This window comes from Cyrtonyx montezumae, unplaced genomic scaffold (genome assembly GCF_038088225.1).
Source record: "Cyrtonyx montezumae isolate F1298 unplaced genomic scaffold, pur_monq_1.0 scaffold_17, whole genome shotgun sequence".
Taxonomy (NCBI): domain Eukaryota; kingdom Metazoa; phylum Chordata; class Aves; order Galliformes; family Odontophoridae; genus Cyrtonyx; species Cyrtonyx montezumae.
The window spans coordinates 20,686,085-20,705,835 of NW_027071903.1; the positions used below are offsets into that span (position 1 = coordinate 20,686,085).

General features: G+C 42.9%; 1 protein-coding gene across 2 annotated transcripts in view; it reads right to left on the minus strand.

Annotated features, from left to right (window-relative positions):
- NEO1 (neogenin 1) overlaps nucleotides 1-19,751 on the minus strand; it is a 179,654-nt gene that overhangs the window by 17,396 nt on the left and 142,507 nt on the right. For both annotated transcript variants that reach the window (XM_065733638.1, XM_065733637.1), the window contains exons 12-20: nucleotides 17,609-17,658; nucleotides 16,556-16,700; nucleotides 15,103-15,213; nucleotides 11,772-11,966; nucleotides 10,887-10,982; nucleotides 9,568-9,791; nucleotides 6,318-6,456; nucleotides 3,408-3,515; nucleotides 393-587 (exon numbers count right to left, since the gene is read on the minus strand). In XM_065733638.1, coding sequence (XP_065589710.1) covers nucleotides 393-587; nucleotides 3,408-3,515; nucleotides 6,318-6,456; nucleotides 9,568-9,791; nucleotides 10,887-10,982; nucleotides 11,772-11,966; nucleotides 15,103-15,213; nucleotides 16,556-16,700; nucleotides 17,609-17,658 — 1,263 coding nt within the window. The remainder of the gene's footprint in view (nucleotides 1-392; nucleotides 588-3,407; nucleotides 3,516-6,317; nucleotides 6,457-9,567; nucleotides 9,792-10,886; nucleotides 10,983-11,771; nucleotides 11,967-15,102; nucleotides 15,214-16,555; nucleotides 16,701-17,608; nucleotides 17,659-19,751) is intronic.

Genomic DNA, 19,751 nt, shown 5'->3' on the forward strand with positions numbered 1-19,751 from the left:
ATGCCCATGATGTTCCCCAGCTCCAGCTCTGGCTGCTTTGGACCAATACATCACAAGCAGATGTGACAGGCAGGATTTTGAGCCATAAACCGACTAGAAACTCATTTTTTAAAACACACACGTGGGATGTGGGCCCTCAGCGCTAGTAACTAGATGTCCAAAGGGACAGCTGCTCATTGGAATTAACACAAATAAGCAAATAGTTGAGCAAAATTTGCATATGTGTTAATTACAGGCAAGAGCAATCAGAGAGAAAATTCTCTCCTAATCAAACTTGATTATCATCTCTTTTTTTTCCAGATTAAATATGAAAGCTGTGCTGCTTGGTGTCCTATCCTCTGAGGTGTGGCATTCAGAAAATGAGAAGCTATTTGGATGCAGGTGATACTTACCTTTAGGGGTCCTGAACTGAACGGCCTCAGACATGGGCCCCATGCCTTTGGAGTTGCGGGCCTGAATTTTGAAGTAATACGGCGTGTCAAGGGTCAGTTCTTGGATCTGGTGGGTCAGCCTGTTCCCCACAACGGGCTCAATAACCCAGTCATGTATCTCAGCATTCACATCCGTACTGTAGTAAATGATGTATCCTATTCAAAGGAAGGAAACAAAAGGATTTTACACATAAAAGAACACGGCAGTGGTAAGATCTAACAGCAAGAGTTCTATTGACTATTAAAGATATTTGCACAGCTAAATGATTATGGGTTTCTGAAAGTGTCTTCTTACATTTTCAAAGACATGGGATGCATTCATGTATCAGACAGCCTTCCCCTCTCAAGTTTTAAGCTATTCACAAGTATGTTGAGAAGCAAAAATCCATTTAAAATATAAACATTTCTGACCGCTGCTCATAAAGTATGGATGAATTCCTCATTTCCATCTCTATCTGTTCATGGACTAAATAATGTAAAATAACATAAAGCTACTCTTCTAAATACATCTTCCAAGTATTAATATTTAGAGAAAATCACTAACCTTGAAACATCAAAACATTCTCATGCATAGCTCAAGAAAGTGTGTTTGAGTTGGTATTAGATACATCTAATGCGATTAGTATTACTTTTCAGTTTCTTAACAAAGAAAACAATCTGAAGAGAACTGAAGCTATCTTGTAGGTCCTTGAAAAAAAAGGTATAGGAAGAGTACGTGATGTTTTATTATACTGCAAATACAGACCACTGTGAAGTAAAAGCTTTGCAAGTTCTGCCACACAGAAAGCACAGAGCCCTTGGCATTAACAGGCACAAATACAGGGCAAGTTCAGAAGCTTCATGCATAAACTGGTGCTTCCCCTGAGCCACAGATTCCTGTCCATGGGGGCTACAGAACGAAAGGGGAGTCAGGCTCTGTGGAGCACCTTCCAGTTTGTGGAGGCAATGGGAAGCCTTGCTGACAGCCCAAATTCACGTGGGCCCCAGCAGTCAGTATGGCACACATGATACCTGAAACAGCAGCTGTAGGTCTGGCATGCTTAATTTCTTCCCTCGGTGGTACAGTTAACCACTGGGGGTAGACAATAACTTGCTACAAAGTGAACAACATACGCACACAGCAACAGCTGAAAGCATTATTTATAGCGCAGTGGCACAAGACTACTGAGTTTACTCATGACTGTACTAATTAGTCAGCAATTATAATGATGTAAGAGCATCTGGAATCCAGACTAGCACATCTCAGTATTTTCCATCCATCCTATCCTCATCAAACAAAGAAAAGACGAGTACCTGCAGACGTGCTATGGAGTGCATGGCACTCCATCACTGCGCAGCACTTCTGCTATCAGTGCTCAGAACCAAATGACTTGGCTTAACGAGTAATTAATTACTCAAGACCCTGTTTTTCTCGCTGGCAGCGGCTCTCTGTCCAGCAGAGGGCACTCAGCTCCCACATCCCTCAAATCCCACTCTACACAATCTGAATCTAACCTTTGGTGGGCTCCCGCTACGTACATACGTGCATGTTTATGAAAGCATATAGTTCTTATGCAAAAACGAATACATACTACATGCTGAATGGGAATACATACAATTAACTGCAAGGAACTGCTTCACAGTACTGACATTTTCTTACCTGGAAGATGTGTGAGATCATCTTACTAATCACACTGCGTAAGGAAATGCTGATCTCTTTGTACATTGGCTCCACGTACACACATGATATAAGGTGACAGGCTTATCTTTTTAAGAGCACACAAATGTAACCTAGGGTTCTTTGAGCCTTATGTTTCACACCTGCCTCCATGACCTCACTGGCAGCTAGTGAGCACGTCCTGTAACCTGCAGTTAAGATTAAGGCCCATGTTGCTCTGCTCAAATCTTCCTTCCAGTACAGAGGAAACACCTTGCTGATAATAAAGTAGCCCAGAATCGGCTTTATACAGAGAAGAGAGGAAATCTGAACAGCTGTCTGTGAGAGCAGACAGCAATGGCTCAGATACAGCACGCAGAGCGAGGGCTGCCCTGTCTGAGTTGTATCCGTGTCACAGAGACACTGTGCTCTCCTGGGATCTTGCTTTCAGTAATACTTAAATTATTGTAATTAATACTTAATAATGGTGTCTTACAACAATGCTCAGAATTTTATAGCTCGTGCTAAGCACAGTGTCTCCACCATCCTGCCTTCCAGAGGAATCAGACTCATTGTGCCTCCTGTCTGTGAGCTACAGCTCCGTGTAATCAGACTCTTCCCTTGCTGACAGGTTTCAAAGGTTTGGTTCTGCACCGCAGTGAATTCTGATAACAAAAGCAAAATCATACACTACAAACTATATGCCAATAAAATCTGCTTTAAGCAGGGGGAAAAAAATGGAAAACTGAAGTGAATTATTTCAGAAAGCTCTCAGAAATGGAATCCAAACAGAACACTTACTGAAAGGTAACAGTAATTATTGTTTTCCATAAATGATTTATCTGACATGAAAGTGATGCAGTTACCAAGTCAAATAACAGTTTACTCCTAATGATTATGTCAGGGGAGTAATAAACAGGCTCCAAGTCTGTTCTGTACCACAGAAATGGCAGAAAGATGACAGGGAGCACTGGGACAGAGCCTTCTAAATGAAATCCTGACAGGCTGGGCACATTACGGGTGTATTTCTGGAGATGTGTTGTTAGAATAGCGCAAGCTCATGAAGGCAAAGGTTATTGAGACATTTAAACTTTCAATTATATTTCTGGTTCAACTCCCATTACACACTGCAGTTACAGTTTATATCTTAATATATTTTTACTAGGTACAAAAGTAAATAATTAATCTGAGCCACTAAAGAGATTGGCAAAGATGATATTGAACCCTTGGATAGCTCCGGGCTAAATGAAGTATGGAACATGTTCACATAGTTATGTAGATTACATTCTGCTGTTAACAAGCTATCTTCTATCTGCCTTTATAGCTCACGCAAACTGCACCTGTAATTTTGCCGTTGGCTTCGGATGGAGGCTGCCAGTTCACAATGATTGTCCGAGGCTTTCCCTCTTTGCTCACCACAGTCACATCCTTGGGAGGTGAAGTAGGAACTGCAAACAAAACAGAAAACAAGACATCAGAAACAACATGCTCCATTTCACTGGATGGAAGGAACCTCAGCACCTTCCCTTTTTATTGAAGGAAGGCACATGCAATAATAAAACCTCTTTGAATCAATCTGCCGTCCTGGTGCACTGCTCTTACCCATTTCCTCCACTGCAGTGGCAAATCACAGAATCAGAGAATGGCCTGGGTTCAAAAGAACCTCAAAGATCATTTCATCTCAACCCCCCTGCCATGGGCAGGGTCGCCAACCACTACAGCAGGCTGCCCAGAGCCACATCCAGCCTTGCCTTGAATGCCTCCAGGGATGGGGCATCCGCAACCTCTCTGGGAAAAATGTTCCAGGGCATCACCACCCTCTGAGTGAAAAACTTCCTCCTCATATCTAACCTAAATCTCCCCTGTCTTTGTTTAAAACCATTTCCCTTTGTCCTATCACTATCAACCCATGTAAGCCGTAGTTCCCCCTCCTGTTTGTATGCTTTCTTCAATTACTGGATGGGTAAATGCCAGCTGGAGCGCAGCACTCCCTGTCCAGAGGAGGTCACCCGTTCCTAAAGCCTTTATATTCACAGATGCTGCGTGATTCATGACCCATTGAGCACAGGTGTCCTCAACATACGCTGTCTCTGTAGAACTGCAGTAGCTGGGATTAGTGACTTCTAACATGAATTTGTTCAGACATGAGGAAAATCACATGAACCTGTGGAATGTATGTGCAGAGACATGAGAAATATCTCTACTCTTTCAGGTTTGTGGTGAGACCAGCATCTGGTAACATCAAATCTGAGTTAGTAAAGCAAATCAACCAGCAATTCAGAAGCATCACCTGCACATCCCACCTTACTTTACTGAAGGTTTGTGATTTGCAAGGAAATGTACCCCACAGAAGCATCTGCAATCCAGAAATATTTGGAGAGCCATCATCCAACCCTTTCCCTTGTGTTTCCAGAGAGAAAAGCAGAGAGAGAGCAGGAGAGGGAAAATTTTCTGCTCTCACCAGAGCCCTCCTGCTGAAAACTCAGGAAATGGCACAAACCGCTGCAGTACGAGACTGAAATCTGAGCCCTTTCTCACTGGGAACTCAAACATCCAGCTGGGGCTTGGATTAATGGCTTTCAAATGCAGAGCCAGCCTCCAAAGGTGCATTAACCAGCTACATTTGGAATGTCACACTATAAAAAAACACAAGACTTTTAATTAGGTAACTTTTAGCAAAGTAAATCTGCCTCGGATATTTAATACCAGCATAGAAACATTTAGTGCTTACTCAGTGTTTTTCACGTTGAAAGAGCTTTATGTGTATTACCTATCAGAAATTAATCTGCACATCCTCCGAGCTGGCTGCCTGTTAGCTCTGTGCAGAATAATAGTTGGAAACCAGGGATGGTTAAGAGCAAAGCTCAGAAATTCCTGTAATAATTGTCCTAAGCACTTGAAAGCACACTCCTCAGAAATGACGTAAAGCACGAGCTGAGGCCCTGCAGGGAGCTGCAGCACACAAAGCAGGGCTGACACACAAAGCAGGGCTGCAGGACCAGCCCTCAGGGACTGGGACCGCATGCACAGCTCTGACAGCAGTTACCCTGGGCTGCTCTTCCGTATTAGTCAAGGAGCAAGTCCTGCACCGCGAGTCTGAGTATTCAAAAATAATGAGTCACACACTCAGGAATTTGGTAAATAATATAAGTCCTAAGATCTGTTATGAGAAAATATATTTAGCCTTTTTCTCTCTTTTTTTTTTCTCCTTTGCCTCCTAGTTCCCAAGCTTTTAGGACAGGTTTGCAAATACTCCTTACAAGCGCCCCAACTGGAGATGGACTTTAAATGGAAAAAATGAAACTGTACCTCAGCTCCACTCCCGCACTTTCTGAGTTTGAAATCCTTTTTAAGATCTTTTTGTGTGCAACATATGCTGTTGCTGCTCTTATCAAAGGGCTCTAAATGAGAGCTGTGTGTGGGCATCTGCAGAAGTACAGGTACGATCCTTTAACACCACAATGCAAAGTAATTGGGAGGGAAGCAAGCTTCCATGCTGGCTCCAAGCTTTCCTATTTTTGGAGTGTGCAATCCTGTTTCAGAGCAGTTGGATGGCCTGACCAATTCTTCAAGTGCTTCATTTTTTGCTAGATTTTAATCAGGTAGGAGTACTGCAGGGTAATTTGCATATGCTCTTTCTTGTCCTTACAGTTCAAACACAGACACTTAAGGGCACAAAGGCCATTCCACCCCCGGGATGGCAGGGGCTAACGAGGGGCAGGTCGGAGCAGCCCTGCAGCCCACAGCTGCGCTCCCAGAGCATCACTGCCACAGTAGGGGAAGTGCAATGCACTGCACTGGTGGTGAAAAAGGGTCTAGACCTCATTTGGCTGCCTGAGTTTCTGTTTTTTGATTCATTTGCCTTGTGCACTTCTTCACTGTAATGACCATCACCATACATATACCAAGTTTTAATTATTGTTTGCTAAATCATTTTCTTTGTATTTGCTGTTAGCATAGCATTTCTGAGACGTTCCAAATGTATGCTGCTTCACTCTCCTGTCTGTGAACTGTGGTACATTATTCATTACCTCACTGTAATTTGATGTAAATTTTTTTGTATGCACTCATCCCTTTGAATTCTGGAGTATGTTGTCTTTTAATCAGAATTTCTGACCAAATCCCAGCAAGTATTCATCAGTGTAATCATTCTAAAGGCACACACCGTTCCTCTGGCAGGATCCTGGCAGACAAGACTCAGTGCATCTCATCAGGAGTGCCAGCCCTTCCCGACACACACAGATGAGTACCTAGTTCAAAAGTTGTCCCATGCGCTGTCATACTCCACGTGCTCGATCTTCGCCCTTTAGTCACCATCACAGAGAATTCATACAAGGTGTTTGGTTTTAACCCAGTCACTAAATAGCTCAGGGTGGTCGCGTTTGCCGTCTGGAAGAAAAACAAAGCATCAGTAACTCCTGAACTGAGAGCCATCCATCAGCAGCTCCAGCCAGCCCTATCTCAGGTACGTGTTTAAAGCACCTCAGCACCTCTGCATTTCATAACTACAGTCATTAATTTGTTAACGTTTCTGCTCTGTCTTGCAATTCATTAATCAACTGTTAATGTTCCTAAACTAGAAATTCCTTCTGCAACCAGCAAGAGCGTGTAACAGCAGTCAATTCTAAATTAAGAAGAAATAAGAAATACAAAGCGATACAAGGCCTGGGCACACTTGTTATGCAGCGGGCTGAATCACTGACTGCTTGGGGGCGATAATTTACAGCATTTCATTAACTGATCTAGCTAGGGAAAACAATGAAGCACAGCCAACAATAGAGGCCCTTCCTGAAGCCTGCATCCTCCTCACAAATTCCTGTTAGCATTTTCATTACATTTTTAACACGCATTAGAAGTACATATATCAATTGGAGGTACAGGTGCTGAGAGATGTGAAGATAATGAAGCTTTAGGGTGGTTTTTTCTTCGGAAAGCAGTGTTGTTTGGGATCAAACACTGAAATGTGCATATGGCTTGGTGTGACCCTTAACTGCCACTGAAGAAAGGAGAATTCTCAACCTTTAAGTTAAACCGTCTGGCAGTTGTTATATGACTGGAACACAGACAGAATGTACTTGAGGCCTATGAAAAAAAAGGGAGTTCTGCATCTATCTGCATTCCTTACCTTGACCTGCAGTAACCTAAACGTAGAAAACCAGTTGTTCCAAAATCTGACAGGGTCATACAACAACTGCTTTCAGAAGCTGTTTTCAGATAATTCTTTTTTATCAAGGAAAAGACCACCTATAAATACACATTCCTTGAAGACTCAAAGAATAATACAGCCCAAAACCAGCAGAGAAAACTCTCATTTCTCCGGTACACAACAGCTTTTTCATTATACCATGTGGAAGTTCAGAGGGCTGTCAGCCAGGCAATACCTGAATGCATGCAGAGCACTGTGCCTGGTCACAGGGGTGCATTTTGACAGTTAAGACATCACAGAGGTCGACAGACAGTAAAGATATCATGAAACTACACAAAATCAAATCCTCCATTATCTTTAAACTTTTACTTGTACAAAATTCAGTGTCATCTCAAAGCAAATGTGATTGCGCCCAGTACTAAACCCTGCTCACCTGCTAGAAATAAACATCATCAATACTGCTCTGTAAAATAGATTTTCTTTCATACAGTCCTCTAAGATCCACGTTAAGATTTCATATTTTAGCGTATGCTTGAGAGCGCAGCCGGTGTAAATCACAGGCAGGACAGCCCTGCTCCAGCACTACGGACGGCTCTTTGCGAAACGCTCCGATCCACATTAGTGCAGCTACATGGCTCAAAGCACAGAGGAGTCTTTCAGCTTCTGCTCCCGTGCTGATGTGCCCTGCACTGACACAACTGCACAGGCTGCAGACAGCACGGCCTGCTGAGGCACGAGTGGGTGCCTGGCACACTGCAGCTTCCTTGGGAGCTACCCGGCGGATGTCAGCACAGAGGGTGGGTGCAAATTACTGAGGAGAGGGGCAGGTGAAAACACCAGGTGGGACAGATGGAGCTTTGGCTACTTGAGAACATCCTAAAGAGATCTCTGTGTGCAAGGCTGATGCAGCCAGGGAAAGGCCTCAAAGCACGCAACACAGCAAAGCTGCAGGGATGGCTGTGATCAGCTACAGACTTGCCCTGGCTTAAGAGTGTGACCAAAGAGCTGACTGAAGCACAGCAGCACATCCAGCTGCACTGCCAACATGAGTTCTGCCTGCCTCAACGTTACCACTTGTTACTGTTCAACCGAGCTGCACAGATCGTGCCTTTGAAACAAAAGGAAAAGCTCAGAGTGCTCTGGACATCATGCTTCAGAAACGACACAGGGCCAACACTTCCATGCTCCCACCCTTCGAGGCCAATGCAAAACAAGGAATTCTGAACTATATCCCACCCTTACATATTATTTTTGGTTGAGAGTAGAACTTCTCAGCCCCGGTCTGCCAGCGCTGGGAACGACGGCAGAGCTGCATTTACCAGCTCTTAACTAATGAAACTGCAGCATTGTATAAATCACTCCCAAGACATCCTCTGCACATGCCTCGGGAATGCGGGCTCATAAATAACTCGCCTTTAGAGGAAGAACACACATACATACATCTTTCCATTTCAATCAAGAAAAATATCTGGTTTGTAACAAGATTGCTCTCTAAGAGCATAAAGGGAGCTCCATACGCTGGAGATTTTAACAACCTTTTCCTCTGAGCCTCATTTCCAGTGTGAAACTTGCAGTCAGCATTTTCTGAGGCCTCCAAATAGCCGTGGAAATTAAGAAAGGCAACCAACAGACTAAGAAGATCCAAACCAAAACACCCAACCCCAAATCTAGTCTCCAAATCAAGGCAGGTAGCAAAGCCATATCGTTATTATGAGGTATTTTGCACCCCCTCTGCTCCCAGAGGCATGTTTCGCTAACAACGTGGTACGAACAGAAATGACTGTAAAACTGAAAAAATAAATACATGATAGTAATAATAAAAGACTTAAAACTATATTAATAAACATTTGCCAGTCGGAGGGGGTGAGTGAGTCACCACACGCAGCCAGGCTCCTCCACTAACTGGAGAGAAGCTGTCAGCAGCACGTACCTTACTGCCACGTTATTGACTCCACTACGGGTAAGCCACACAGAGACATCGAGTCAAAGTAAGCAGGTACTGTCACCGTGTCTGCAGCTACACAGGAGGAAGTCATTCTGGAAAAGCCTTCCTTTCCTTCCTTCCTTCCCAGACTCCACTCTTCCACTCGCTCATACCCAATGCCCCACCTCGATCTCTCACACATATACAGAGACCACAAACATGTCGACTTCCACCAAACCCAAGAGGACCTCTGATGATTTAACAGAGCACCACTGATGTGAGCACACTCCGGCCACCTCAGATAAAACCAGGTATGCACCTACACTGTTTCCTAAGCACTTCACTCTCAGCTTTTGCTCAACCCTAAGTAGAACATGAAACTTCCCAATACAATATCCCAGCCCTGTAAGCGCCGTTGAAACACCGATACCTTGTACTTTGTGTTTGCAGGAATATTGGTTTTCCAACGAACTGTGTAGTAGCGAGCATCCGTGATCTTCTGGTTCTTTGGCAGAGAGTTGTCTGCCCAAGTGATCCGTATGGTGTCATGGCTCAGAATGGAAGCCTGAACTCCCACCGGTGGCATCATGGGAGATGGATCTGGCACTGGAGTGTATGGAGCATTAATAACAAACAAATCAACTTCGGAAGTGTCTAGGGAATTGATGGGTAAAAAGTCATGTATTATAATTAAAAAGGGAGAAGGTGGCATTTTAATGTAAACAAAAACAAAAAAGGGGAAATGCAGGGTAATACAATGAAATGAGAGGTGAGGAATGGAGAAAAAGAGAGAAAAGCCAGAGTTAATAGGTGACATAAGGCTGGTAATACAATTACTGTTGCATTGTGTTCCCTCAAGACAGTGATCACTTATCTATGCTATAACGTTTGCTCCTAATCATTAGCACTGAACACATTCAATCATGGTACTAAGAACCCCAAGCATGCAGTAAGTCTAATTTTGAATCTGTTTGCCTCAGAATGCCCACTTGCAGACAACAACATGCAGGAAGAAGAGCCAAACTCCTCCTAGGTGGGTAAATGCCACTCCGTAAGAGTGACTCCCATCTTCTTTTAAAGAATGTTTGTGGCAGGCAAGTTCCACGTGCCACGCAAATTTGCAATAAGTGAAGTAACTGCAATTCCAATACCCTCTATAACATCTATCAGAATTATTGCTCATCAGCAATTTAGAACAAGTGGAAGTGTTAACATCTGTCCATAGGGGCTAAATAATACCAGCAGTCAAGCAGGGAGCACAGTGAGCCACACAGCTGTAGGCGCTCACTTGCAAGCAAATTTATCTTGGTATTAATGTGTTACAAAATGAAGAACAACTAAGCCAAGAACTTGTTTAATCTGAGTTACGGCAAACTGAGACTCAGACAAAGGAAATTCATGCACCACATTCAACATCTCAATGTAAAGACGCACGCTAAAAATCTGCACTTGTCCCTAACAACAAAACAAGACCGGCGCCTTTAGAATCGAATTGAAATAACATCGGTGAGCTGCTGAGAGACACATTTTGTAACCGAAAAACGAAATCATTTTTAGTTGGTTTAATAAGCAGAAGAACCATGCAGGGCAATCACGGAAGCAGTAAGGCCAATCAGTGATGGAGAGTACTTGATGACACCGAAAACCAACACTCTCACATCACAAGGAATTGCATTTTCAGCTGCTGTGCAGCAGGCATGCTGACAGCTCCCAGCAGTGCAGAACACAAAGGCAGCCCCTGGCTGTTACCTGAATGAGGCCTGGTCACTGCACTCTCATAGAGAGGAATTCCTTCACCAACATTGTTGAATGCTTTCAGAGTTATAACGTAGTGTGAGCTTGGGTCTAAAGGAACAAAAAAAAGTAAATTTTTAGTACAAACTTTTAAAGCATCCTCTTTTTTGCCTCTATGCTTTCTCTGCTTTGTTCAATATTTTATTTCATGTATTTTCATTAAAAAATAAGAAGTTTGAATGGAGGAAGTCTCCATGCAGACCTTCTTTTAGCATGCAATAGCTCTCTCCTGTAGCAGATGTCTGTAGTCACAGCACCTCTATTTTAGGTACAGTCAAGATAGTATAAAAAACCTTTCAGAATGGACATTTAAGGTTGCTCTGCTGTAGTACTATCCAATGCCCCAGTTTTAGGGAACTTCCTAATCCTAATATTTATTTTGCTTTCAGGGTATCTCACCTATCACAGAGAATTCTGTGGCAGGGTTACCCTGTATTTCTCTTTCAAAGCAGATGCCACCATATCCCAGTGACATCTCAATTTCTTTTTTTGCCTGAAGCCACCTGTTCGCAGCTCCAGAAGGAAAGTAAGGAAAAGCTGCTCTGCATCCAAGTTTTTGTTCATCATCGTTGAAGGCAACGCACTATGCTTCCAGCTCAGGGAATTCAGGATTCTGGGATACATATATATATTTTTTGCTCTGCCTTTTCCTCCATCAACAGAAAACTGAGATCATTTCAAACTTAACAACTGTTAGGTTTCCCAATTCACTGTCTTCATAACGATAAAGATCCTTCTAGAAGATATGCTTGCTGCTTTGTATCTACATATCACGATCAGAAAACAGCAGCATGCACTAGAGGTGAAATCTGGCTGCTAATGTTCATCTGCTTTCCTTACCTAAGTTTTCAATGGTGTAGTATCTCTGTTTATAGTCCACCTTGATGGTCTGTGCGTGAGGACTACCGATGCCATACCCTATGGCATAGCCTCTCACCACGATGTTCTGGTTCTCAGGTGGAGTCCAGCTCACTACAATACTGGTGACAAGCGGACGGACGTGTAAGGAGCTCGGAACTTCAGGAACACGGCTTTCTGTTAAAGAAAAATGATGGATTTAACGGATTTCGCCTAAGTAGAGGTAATCACGTGAAGAACCATAAGCTAATAAGGTCAAATGCAGCATCTGTACTCTGCGAATGTGTTAAAACAGGTATGCTCCAAAGGAGAGAGCTTTATCGTACAAGAGAGAGCAAAGAGCTATCTAATAAGCAGATGACAATTAACAACTAATATGTTTTAACCAATACTCCTTCTAAAAGCAAGCAGCTGTCATACAGAAGAAAAGCATCAGACCTGCTTGAAGGCAGGCTCCCCTGATGTTCCTGCATGTTCATCCCAATTTTCATTTTTCAAAAATATGCATTAATTTATCACATCCTGTCCAGAAAGCAATCTGCTTCTAGCTCCATCATATTACTTACTGTGGGCATTAAATAATCATCTTGAGAACACAGTCACAAGAAAAGGAAGGTGCATGAGCTCACTGTAGGACTAAAAGAATACTCCAAAGTTCACACCATCGTCACTGAACTGCATGCAGCATTCCTGGCAAAGGTCTTCTGCAGTTCATCCTGTACACACCACTGTCCTTCTACCCCTGAAAGCAACACAGAGCTAACTGCAATCCAGCAAGGTGCAATCGGGACCCTTAAAAACAGGACCGATGTTCACGAGATGTGACTGCATTCTCCTAGTATGCTTAATAAAGAACTTTTCCCCAGTGCTGAACAGAACCTAAGAGCGAAGCAAAAGCACACACTGACATCCATGCCTTGGTCTTAGCTTCTCAGAAATGGGATAACTGTTTCTGTCAGGCCGCTGGAGCCCGCTGTACATGGACAGGCAGTTCATATTTTGTGCAATAGTGAGTTCCCTGCTCTAAAATAAACTGTTCAGAGTGTTCCGCTTCCTGCAGAGATCTCCTTTTAATGAAACATACAGCATTTATCTAAAGGCATTTAATAAAGCACCACAGCAGTATTACTTGGGTCATAATATGCCACTGGCCTGCTTGCCAAGGAGGTTTATGGTCAGCAGCTGACACAGATGATCAATTAAAATTCACCACCCTTAAATACAGAAAAGCGTCAGAATTGCAACAGAAGAGATACCACTCTTAACTGCTCAGAAGCCACTGTACTGGGGATAAACTTCATACAAATCTTTAACACCCTCTGCTCCTGGCAGGACCTGCACAAACTCTGCAGAACAACACAGCCCCACCAACACAGACTTGGAACAGTCTGGCTCCTGCTGGCACTGATGACACTGTAAAGTTCATTACATTCTACTTAAATTCAAAAGCAGACAGAATGAAGAGGAATTAAATGTATGCACATATATTGAACCTGAGAAATTAAACATGGGCTGTAAATATGCTCTGTGTTATTAAATATACCCACGTGAGCTTATTAGAGAAAGGAAAGCAAAACATTCACATCTCCTTCAGTCTGGGGAACAAGTGGTTTCTCAAGCTGCAAGGCTGTGTCACATCCAGTTAGAGGATGACAGCCACACACACAAGTCATTTCATCTCTAAAAAGCAACTCCTATACAGCTACAAAACTGAACTCTACAGTTTGCATTAGTTTTTCTGCTGCTCCTGATTAAGCAACAGAGAGGACAAAATAAGAGGACAAATATTGAGTTGAGCATCAGTTTTGCATAACACAAAGATTGAAAACTGGGCTCTCAAAGGAGAAGATCAGCTTACTGCTGAAGCAATCTTCCAACAGTGCAGAACAAACACTGGATCTCTTTTACAGCCCTCTCTTCCAGCTGCTGGCAGCACTGAATCTCCAGTCATACAGAGGTGACAGATATTACTGGCATCCTGCACTATTAATTCAGCTAGAATGACCTCAAGCTCCTTCCTAGCACAGCAGAGGGAGACTGGCTGGCAAGAAGCATAAGGTAACTTGCATGCAACAAAACCAAACGCTTGTTCAGAATGGGAACGGGCTACCCAGCATCACCAGGAACATGCAGAAAGTTCCTTAAAGATCTGCTGCATTCTTTAAAGACAGCATTGCTTGTAGCCAACTTCTAGAGGAGTTCTGTGATGATCAGGTCCCTGGTAGCTATCTGTTCTTGTGTTAAACACCAAACCCCTGGGCCAATCAACAGAGGTCAACACTTTATACAGAACTTGTTCTACTTCTATTGGTAACCTCTGCATGGTTCTGTACACCACAGATCACAGATCTATGACTTTGGCAGAGAAGTCTTCATTTCTGATGGGAGTTCTGGTCTGTGCTAGTTGACCAGCACTGGAAATACAATCTATCTTTTTTTTTTTCAGAATCACAGAATCTTTAGAGTTGGAATGGAGCTCTAAAGGCCATCCAGTCCAACTCCCCTGCAAGGAACAGGGACATCCACAGCTATCATGGTGCAAGAAACAGTTAATGGGGATCAAATGCCCTCAGTAGAAATTATAAGAAAATCAAAAATAGGGAAAAATGTTTTAACAAAGCAGAACCAATAAAACACACTGGTAAGGCTGCAAAGCTCTAGAAGTACAAGCAATGTTTTCCACCATTTACATGTGGACCCCAACTCTGCAGCCCTCATGCAGACACCACGTAGACTCCATGCTGCAGTCAACACTGCCACGAGTCTGCACTGCATCACTGAATACCAAATCACCATGGTCAGAACTTTGCAGTGTGCATCAATGGTTTCATTAACATACTGCAGGTGCTCTTGAAATGCATAATCACTATTTTACTTCCCTCGAAGGAAACAGTCCTCCTGCCTCCACCTGATAGCGTGTACACATCTTCATGATTAATGAGATGAATTTTATTACAATATAAAATCAAGGCATTATTATTAGATAAATCTTATCGTGTGCTATTATTTAAATATCAAACTACTGGCACTGGAATTCAAAAGTGGGTTTTTCTTAATAGCAAAAGCATACTGATAACATACAGTTCTCAAAAGTGTAGAAGCAGAATTTATTTGTGAGCCATTTTACTGACTTGGTAAGAATTTCATCTTGAAAAAAGAAAATTAGTTCCACTTAATCATAAATAAAACACACTGCAACGTTAGAATACATTAAAACAACTCAACAAAACCATTTTTGCCTTCTAAAAAAGCAATCAAACTGCACCATGCCCTGGCCTTGGTTTCACAAATACCTTCACACTGGGTATCTTACCATCTAGATCACTCTCAAATGTTTCTGCTGACACCCAGTCAGTAGCTGGCCCAGTGCCATTCACAGTCATGGCAGCTATCCGGAAGTTGTACTCCGTGCCTCGTTCAAGACCTGGGAGATAAAGAGCATTGCAGGTGTCACAACAACAGTCCCAACCATGAGCACAAGAATCACAATTCGTAACTAAAGTACAGGTGTAACCTGATAGAAAACTTTGCACCCCAACAGTGTCACTCGAGCACAGCCTTAGGTCAGGATGGAAACATGAGTGCTGGCAGCTCCAGTAAGGAAGCTGACACTGCTTACAGTGCAGAGCTAAACTGTGACCATGGGTACCAGAGCTGGGACACTACACAGACCCTGTAAGGCCACAGGCAGGCACAGCAGGGTTCCATCTACAGCCAACTTTAATTTCTGGCTGCTAATACAGGAGAACCACCCACATCCATAACTAAGCACAGATGTATAGTACAGAAAGCAGCTGACCAAAACCACAAGCGCCACAAGTTTGTTTACAGCATATACGAGTGCACAATCAATAATCAAAGCAATATGAAAACTGATAAATCAATTAATTAACAAAATATGAGATTTTATACATAGACAGTCTTGAATAGGCTGCTAGAAATGCACTCTGGTAACAGACACTAATCAGCTCTGACTTCAGGAGGTATCACTGAGTCACAGGTGGAGCTTCTGAGAATACAGCACAAAGCACCTTCTGAGCTGCCTAACTGCTTTGTAAAGAAGTACAGCTTGCTCACTTTTGACCAGTTGTCCATGACCAAAATGTAGTCTTGCTCCTCTACTCATGACCTGTTTGTTTACTGTTACACCAAAGTGTTGTTCTAGCAATAATACATCATCTATACTAAGTACTGTACTAGGTTGGATTTCTGAAATGCATAAAGAGGGGAAAAACTATTACACCATTGCCAGAGAGAAGGACAAAAGCTGACATACAAGAAAGTAAGTGGGATGATTTGTACAGGTGTCTGAATGAAGTTCACATGACTCTGAATGAGGCTTGCTGGTGAGCACTGAAGAAGACAGAGCATGCCCACATTCCACCCACACCAAACAGGTGAGCCCACAGACATCCAGCTCGCCAGCATTTCTTTGGCATCTTTTTCCATACTTCTATTGCTGCTACTCAGGCAACACAGTGAGCTCAGGACCGTCTTCTCCATGCAATCTCCACACCTTTACATAAAGGTTTTTAAAGGGGTTCCTTTGGTCCACTTGAAAAATCAAAGGCAATATTAGGGCTGGAGAACAAGTTGCTAGACTTGGGCTACCAGACTACCTCAGAACTTAAAATCATTCATTTTAAGTGGTTGCATTTTTTCTTTACATATGAGAGCACAATATAAACATGTCTCTGTGTGTCAGCCCATAGAAAGCACCTAAAAAAACACCTTATGATAACAAATGCTTGCAAATAATCATTCACCTTCGATTAGCTGGAAAAGCTGGGTTCCCCCAATGCTCTCAGTCACATCACTCTTACGGGACACTCTGCGGTAGCGAATTTTGTAGCCAGTGATTTGTCCACTGTGTGTCCCTGCAGGAGGAGGCTGCCAGTGCAGCATGATGCTCTGTGAGAGGCAGAAGGCATAATTACAAATTTGTTGTCTACTGTGCAGCAAAAAATAAAAATGCTAGCACTAACAGTCAATGAAACACAAGGTAAAAAAAATATGCACTCAGAATTGGCAGCATTTTCATATATGTAAAACACATGCTATTGATAAAAGGTAAAAAACAAAACAACCCTGTGATCCAGCAGCAGCACAGGTCATACAGGTGCCTATGGAAGTTCAAGTCAAAGTGCTTCAATCCCTGTTTGGCCTCCTGATTCTAATTTCACAAAAGGCCTCTTGGGTTTCCCTTTCATTTTCTTTGTGTTATAGGAAGATATGGTTTCCTTATGAGCTATCCTTAGGAACTGGGATTTTCTTCAAAGGGTATAAGATAACTGAATAGTGGTTTGTGTGCATGAAGCTGCTGGTTTTTGATCATACAGGTAGCAATGAAGATATTGGGGAAATAGTTTAGAAAGAAAAGAGGGCTTTTTTAAGTCTTCAGTCATAATCACCAACGTCACAGTGGCTAAGTATACAATTATCTCTTCTAAAAACCCCAGGACATGGTAAGCATGCACATGTATGCACACGCTGTAAGTAACAGTTCATCAGCAGGAACATACTCAGGTGCTGGTGCTTCAGGCTTTTGCACCTGATTATACCCCTCTCATAACTGAGCCCCCATGCTTTGTCGCACTGTCACTGCCTCCGCTGCATCCCATTATGCACAATCCACAATTGGCCAGGAGTTTGTAATGCTTCACTTCCCACATTCAGATATTCTCCTGCTGGGCCCTCACACACAAACAGCTGAAAAGCAGCCCAGTAGGAAAGAGGCCCAAAGCAGCTCTATGCTCTGGCTGATCAGCCACCCAGCCATTCATTTAGCCATTACCAGCAGCAAGTTCTCCCCAGCCTACCTTGGAATTCCGCACCTCCAGCGTTAGGTTCTGTGGGGCAGCACTGGGAACTAGAAACACGAAAGGAATTACAACTGAAAAACTGCCATATAATATATTCCATACTCTATTATTTCCATATACAACTACTGCCTGCTATTATTCATGACGAAATTACAACCCATTCTGGTTTAAGACGCTACATCAAATAATTAGGAAATTCTACCAGGAGTACTTTTGGACACACAGAGACTGTTAGACCTGGGGAGGGTGACTTATTTTCATTACAGAGAACAAACACACTTTTTATTCAGGTCTTTACTTATCACAGGTACCCAAATAAAAAAGCTTTATAGTTAAAGGTACTCCTCACCAACTCCAACAAGAGAGATCATGTTCAGCACTCTTCCAAACCACGACTTTCATTTGGATACTTGATTCTTAGAATCCACATTTAAAATTCTAGCCATGTTTTTTTCTCCTGACCTCCTGTTACGGGACAATCCCAGAGCCAGGATGTGCCTGTGCTACTGAGAAGCACAGAGGTGAAGTGCAGCTCAAAGGCAGCTCTGCTTCTCCACCTCCATTCTTTGCACGCTCTCTCCTGGCTGTAGCAGCAGCTTGCTGGTCAGGAATGTTCAAGTCCACTATACAAAGAAGCTATCTAAGGGAGAAACTGAGACCAGTGAGATCCTTGCTGCAGTTTTCCAGAGGTGAAAGACTCACAAATGTTATCTCAAAGACACAGACAAGCATTTCCTGACAGGAAGCCAAGACTCCAGCAGAGCACAAGGACAGGGAAGTAGTACAACAGGGTTTGAGATTGTTCTGGCCACAACAATACATTTCCCAGATAACCCATAACAGTCTGAACAATACTGAAGGAAACAAACCTGAGTGCATGAAGTGTAAGTGCTAAGGGAAAGGAACACTAAGGAGTGGTTTAATACCCCCCTGCCACTGCAGAAATGCAGACAAGAAGGATTCATTTTTCCTGAGAACACAGACCTAGAGAGGAGGTTCATCCTTGAAAAAGCAAGAACACCAGCTAAGAGAAGGAAATGAAATGAAGCCAAGCCAGTTTTTGCTGTTCTTGTTTTATTGGGTTTTTGCCTGCTTTCAGGACAAGCAAAAAAAAAATAATGTCCTGGGGTTCACAAAGCGTGATTAATAACTAATGCATGTACTGCAACTTGGTAAGAGAAAGACAACCAGTAGGACACAGGAAAGGTTAATACACACACACTGTGCATCTCACAGGTGCACAGTTCATCTTCTGTCAAAGTAAGCCTAAACTCTATTAGTGTGTGATGCAGGGGTGGTATTTCTAGTGATGATTCAAGACTGTTTCCTATAGATCAGGAGCACTATGAGAAGAGAAGCAAATCTTAGCAGCACATAAACCCCAGTTCAATTGCTGTACCCAAAGAGTTGGTCATTTTGCAACAAACCATCATAACATACAGAGGCTAGGAGCAAGAGCCTACATAAAAATGAAGAAGCTTGTTAAAAAAGAAGATAAAGGTAGCTAAGAATGAAATGTTTACAGGAAATGCATATGGAGAGCACAGTAAGAAAAGACAAAAAGAGAATATTCATTGTTCATCTAGAAAGATTTGAGAGAGTGAAAGGGGAGAACAGCATGGATGAGCAGCAGGGCTACACAGCTGCTAGAAGCAAGATGGCATCCTTCAGGAAGCTGCAGAAGCTACACTTCAGCAGGTTCAGCGTGGAAGTACAAGAACAGTCGCAAAAGTTACGATAGACTGTAACCTGGATACTGGGAGATGGCAATCGTGATGCCAGCATTTAAAGGAGGTTCTGCTGGAGAGAATGCTGGAGACTTCAGGCAATAGGCAAGAAATCTGTGCGAGGCAAATCAACTTAAACTACAATAAAGTGTGCAATTCAAAAATGCATGGAGAAATATGGCATCTGACACTCTATAACGGAGTCCTGCATCGCAGAATTGGAAAGAGCTCTCAGCTGAAGTGACAATGGCATTGGAGAGAAGCCCTTGTCTGAGTAAAGAAGTGGTCAAAAGAAAGGAAGAAGGTAGGAATGAGCACGGTGGGAGATGGCCAGTGGAGCCCCACCATGGTACATGCCAACACCCCACCCCTAAACCCATCTGGATGAGATAAAGGTGGGATGAGCAGTGACA